This window comes from Xyrauchen texanus, chromosome 34, assembly GCF_025860055.1.
Source record: "Xyrauchen texanus isolate HMW12.3.18 chromosome 34, RBS_HiC_50CHRs, whole genome shotgun sequence".
Classification (NCBI taxonomy): domain Eukaryota; kingdom Metazoa; phylum Chordata; class Actinopteri; order Cypriniformes; family Catostomidae; genus Xyrauchen; species Xyrauchen texanus.
This window is the reverse complement of record NC_068309.1, coordinates 2,256,248-2,262,159: the sequence shown is the minus strand read 5'-3', so window position 1 is coordinate 2,262,159 and position 5,912 is coordinate 2,256,248. Positions and strand designations below refer to the sequence as shown.

At 36.4% G+C, this 5,912-nt stretch overlaps 1 protein-coding gene across 2 annotated transcripts in view; it reads right to left on the bottom strand.

Moving 5' to 3' along the window:
• Positions 1-5,673, bottom strand: part of LOC127627829 (endoplasmic reticulum metallopeptidase 1-like) — a 20,349-nt gene extending 14,676 nt beyond the window's left edge. For both annotated transcript variants that reach the window (XM_052104405.1, XM_052104406.1), the window contains exons 1-2: positions 5,397-5,673; positions 2,507-2,811 (exon numbers count right to left, since the gene is read on the bottom strand). In XM_052104405.1, the coding sequence (XP_051960365.1) occupies positions 2,507-2,811; positions 5,397-5,668 (577 nt within the window). In that variant the 5' untranslated portion in view covers positions 5,669-5,673. The remainder of the gene's footprint in view (positions 1-2,506; positions 2,812-5,396) is intronic.
• Positions 5,674-5,912: the final 239 nt, after the last annotated feature.

Sequence of the window (5,912 nt, the reverse complement as noted above, 5' to 3'; positions counted from 1 at the left end):
AAACACACACAAGCCGTTTGCTTTACTGCCGTTCAGTTTCACTCGCTGGTTTTCTGACATGAACCCCTCGAGCATCACTGTTAGTTTGTATATGAGGTGCATTAATGCACACAGACTCTATAGAAACTACCGGTCGCTCACATGCAATCAGCTGTTAGACACAAACCCACATGATGATCTGACTTAAAGAACGCTGACAACAAACCACAATGAAACTAAATACTGCTTTGTCTGATCATTCACACTCATAGAAACACAAACACAACGGAGGTGAAGGTCATGAACGCACAAATCAGTATTCTCAATTTATGATTCCAGTTAAAAACAAAGTTCTTGCACAAGACTTGCATGAGTCAATAAACCGTCATCGGTCTCCTCTCAAGTTTCAGAAGAGATCTCAACGATGTCTCAAACTGTTTGTCAAATATTTCTCATTTATTGTATAGATCCATACATTTGCTGTTTGTCAACCATTGACTCGTTTGAGTTTACTTTTATTTCTGCAAAGGAATTTTAGGAGACAAAGTTGATACTTCAATGAAACATCACTGAGAACACAATTAAAGGGGAAGTGTGTAATATTTAGGATGTTTAACCCTTTATGCTCTGAAGGTGTTTTTAAAGATTTCCTGTTTAATGATACATTGTGACTCTCAGCCTAAGAAACTTCTGAAAAATAACACAAAAACAATTATAATTTTTTTTCCTGATTTTTCTGATTTGACATGATATATCTCTGGGTGTGAATAAAGCGGTTCCAAAAAACTGCTTTTGTTTTGTTCCCGATCATGTCAACTGTATTTGAGAAAAATGTATGTTGATACGACAAAGCAATCAAAAGTCACAACATTACAAATATATTTTATAACAGTGTCCAAAAACATCTCCAAACAAATAAAAGATAATAATTGTACATAAGAACTAATTACACATGCAAACACAACAATGACTAAAGGTTTGCATAGCATGCAGACATGATTTTAGTCATGAGATTTCACAGAATGAGTTTCATTCTGTGTCATTTGAGTCATCATTGAGTCTGTGTCGTGTATTTGGCGCCATCTCCTGGTGGTCATATGTAACATTGTGCTTCATGTGGATTATCTAATGATCTATACATCTGATTATCTTGTGTGTGGACTCGTTTGAAAGATAATCACTTCCTTTAAATAATGATCTGTGATATGTTGGCTGTGTCTCGTTTGGAAGGCTGCGTCCTCCGGGGGTCGCATTTATCGGCGGGATACGTCATCGAGGCTGTCTCGTTTCAGAAAAGCGAGTAGGACACTTCGACTGCGACCTTCTTTCATGGGAATTTGGAGGATGCGTGAGGTGTATCCTTTGTGGGCAATCACCAGCCACAATTCTTTGCATGAACAGAAATGTCTAGAAAAAAATGTTTACGCCAATTTACCCGTAAATATGATGTTCAAATGCAAGCAATGTAAATTCCCAAGTTGATGTACCCCAGTAGATGGATACAGAGTATACAATATGTATAATTACATTAATATAGAATTAAAATAAAGTATTAGACTAAAATTACAACTTTACATCATTCTAACTCTCCTAAATTGTACCTCATACATTCCCTTCGAGAGGGACTTTGTTCCCTTGTCACTCAAAGCGCTCGTGCTTGTTAATGAGTGGCGTGTTGTCATAGCAACCATGTTACGTTCGGTTTCTGTTTGTCCTACGAAGGCCGTCTTGTTTAAACAAGGGCACTCGGTATACTGCAGCCTTCAAAGGACTCATCCCACCTAGCATGCAGCCTTCAAAACGAGACACAGCCTTTATGTTCCGCTCATTTTTCGTGAAGATATAAGCGAAAACTCGGCATATTAGCAACATTAACATAATTGTTAAAGACATATATTTAGCTGTTACTCGCTATATTTTTGTCTGTGAGTAAAACAAATAGTCTGGTTGTATTTGACCCTTCAAGAGCTTTCCAACAACATATGACACATGACTATTTGATCAGTTTTTAATTTTTATCGATTGCAATACATACAGCGCAATTTATTTTTTATGAATTATCAAAACGCAACACTTCTGATTTGTCAGTAAATTTCAAAGCACTTGTTTAGTTTTGGTCATAATGTCTACATGCATTGGAAAGTACAGCTTCTAAACTTTCAAACAATACCAATTTTGACGAATATTTGTTTTTCTGACGGGCACATCCAAGCGTAAAGGGTTAAACACATGTGGTGTATCTCCGTTTAATATTCAAAGTCAGTTATAAGCAAATCATTCGCAATTTGATTTCACCTAAATAAAATGGTGATCAAACTGTGACGCTACTAAAACATTGCTCAGAGTCAAAGTAAAAAAAAAAAAAAGTCGTCTGGGTCAAAATGGACGGAACACAACAAATAGAGGTTAAGAATAAACCGATCGATTTTGTGTTACATGTAAACCCTTCACCTTAAAGATTCTCTGAGCAATACAATTGTCCTCCGGGTTCATGTGCATCAGGTTATTAAATGTTGTGGATGTGTACCGGGGCTGTTGGCCACTGAATCAAAGTGGCAATTGGCGAGCATGAAGTGTTGCGCCGTCGTCTTTGGCTCTAGCTTGACAGCGATGTTGGTCACACGGTCGTAGTAACTGGTGAAGCCTCCCAGGAAATCAATGCTGAATGATCCGGTGGGTCGCTGGACGTCCACTGTGATGGCGTGCGGTCCGTTCACACTCTCCAACCGAATCTGTTCGATCTGTTCCAGGATGTAGTTCACCGTCGCAATCTCGTTCTCGGGGCTTCCTACGGTTCGTGGTCCGACACTGGTGATCTGCTCCAAATGCTTCCTGTCACAAACAAATGACACACACACACACACACACACACACACTCATTCAGAACTGTAAATGTCCTGTATTGTATCTGAACTACTTAAAGTGTGTGTAGGGTCAATGACGTGGCACATAAGATTATTCAAAAATATTTCTTGCACCTCTTCTATGTTAAACATGTTTTCAAATACTGTGTTCAAAGACATTTTGATATTTTTTCTGGGGCTTAAAATCAAAAATGTCATGCGGTGTAACCATCAGGAGACAGTAAATAGTCTCATTAAAAGCAAAAATTATTTGAAAAATATTGAAAAATAAGTCTTTTTTTTTTTTTTAATACTATTAATATTTGAAAAACTTTTGACGACCAAATAAAAGTCATGTGGTTTAACGAACATTTATGTAAAAATCTTAAAACAGAAAACCTCTTTAGACCCGCAAGACTGTGTGTATTTTTTTATATAATTAAATATCAATATTTTGACATTTTAATGTTTAATTTGGTGCATTAAATTACATTTTTAATTTGTAATAAACATTTTAATTTGGTGTAACCATGAAAAAAGTAATTGATATTCTTGATTTAAAATTTAATGACATTTGTAAAAAATATTTTTCACCTTGAAACGCATGTATTAAAACTTTATTTAAAATTAATAATTCAGTTGCATTCATGCTCATATATAATGAAGGTGCACAGAAAATATTCTAACACCTTTTGGTCACACCACAAATTTTTTTGTAAAGAACGCTATAAATGTTTTTCAAAATTTTTTGAAAAATACAAACTTAACAAGTGTTTCAAACTACGTTTTTTTAATAAATATATTTCTCATAACAACCTTATTTGTCAACGACACCTATATTTAGTCAAGAAAAATATATTTGAAATATTTTTTGCTATTTCTTTTTTATTAATAATTATGTTGTGTTCTAGAGGTCGACCGATTGTGGATTTTGCCAATACGATAACTAAGTTTGTGCGAAAAGTCCGATAGCTGATTATTCGGCCAGTAGTTTTTAAAATCAATTTACAGAACATCAATATATATATATATATATATATATATACTTTCTTTACTATGGTGGGCAAAGACAGAGTTGAAAATTAATATAATCCCAAATGCACTTCTTTTTAGTTCAACCAAAATCCCCAAAATAACCAGAAAAAAAGATTTGGTGCATATCGAGGTACTTTTAAGTATAAACAAGCCTGAATCATACCAGGGACTCTTATTTTGAAATGACAAAATTATGAAAAAACTATCGCCATAGCTTTTTGCCGATAACCAATAGTTTCAAAAGCAACAATCGGTACAGATTAATCGGTAAAACCCATAAAACCCAAAGAAAGATATATATATATATATATATTGACGTTCTATAAATTGATTTTAAAAACTACTGGCCGAATAATCAGTTATCGGACTTTACCCACAAACTTAGTTATCGGCATTGTCAAAATCCACAATCGGTCGACCTCTAGAACACAACATAATTATTAATAAAAAAAATAGCAAAATATATTTCAAATATAATTTACACCTACGTTAGACGTCTCGGGTGTGTTGTGTCATAAACATAAAATGTTTAGGTCACTGTGTCAAGTTAAATATAGTTTAATACTCAATCTTTAAACACATCTTGAGATCTCTTAGTTCAGATTTGCGCTCCATCAAGTGTTTTGAATGCAAGAATGTAACACATGCTTGTGTTGATCTGCTGAAATGTTTCTTCACTGTATAAACTGTGTGTTGCTCATACAGCTGAAGTTTCACTTACTGCCCCCTGGAGGAAACAGGTGGTACTACAAGCTTGCGTTTCTCAGGAATCTTCCTTATTATGGTCCGGGGGCATTGCCATTAATTGCGTACATTTTTTGAACGCGTTATTTTTTATAAAATTAATCGCACTGAATAAACGCATTAAATCGACAGCGCTAAATATATATATATATATATATACGTATTATTTATTTACTATGTCAGGCAAATACAAATAGTTAAAACTGAATAAAATCCCAGATGCACTTCTTTTTTATTCAACCAAAATCCAAATAATAACCAGAAAAATTTATTAAGATTTGGTGCATAATCCAGGACTTTTAAGTAGAAACAAGACTAAAACACACCAGGGACTCTTATTTTGAAATGACCGATTGATCTGCACCGATTCATTGTTAAAACGATATATCGGTCTACCTCTATTGCGCACACACTTATATATAATTACAGTACAAGGAAACTATTTTAATACATTTTACTTGATGGTCACCACATTATATTTTAAGATTTATCATTATCACCTCAGACAACCTTATTTGTCAATGACTCAAAAGTTTGTTTAAAGTCAACATGAAACTATTTTACTTCCTTGTCGTGATGCATTTCCACATGAAAGAGTATTTACAGTATGTGTGTGTGTGTGTGTGTGTGTGTGTGTGTGTGTGTGTGTGTGTGTGTACAGTATACTAACACAAAAGTACCATGTTTTTGGATGTTTTACCACAGCTTTACCATACTGTTGTTTTGAGTCCATTGTTTTATTGAGCAAAGTAACATGTTTTACTATATTCTCTGTTCTGTGGTACCGGGTCTCACCTGGCCCGGATGGCGTTGAATTCCCCGCTGGATCTGATGACGAGCATCTGTAGAGAGATCAGAACCAGAACCCACAGCAGACACACGAACCCGAACAGCAGCAGCAGAACCGAACTCTCTCCCAGCAGCTGCGCGCTCACCTCCGGCTTCTGCTTCCGCCGCCGCGCCGCGTGTCCGAGCCCGTTCAGCCCGGCCGGTTCACCAGCACAGTCCCGCTGGTTCTGCTTGTTCTGGACGGGTTTTATTCGGCGCACAGTACAGTCTCTCTCCATGTTAACTGCTGCTGACAGAGCGGACGGAAGCCGCGGAGGGACAAACTTCAGAAAGGGTAGTGGGCGGGCCCGGATGCCACAGTTCCGCCTATATCGGCAAAAACCCCGCCCACTCGTTTCCTTTATTACTGGTGTATAACGCCACCTACTGTGTGACTACAGACACTACACACATAATTACAGGACAGGAAAGAGTCACATCTGCACAAAAGCCCAAAACATGCAAACTGAGATATGAATGAAG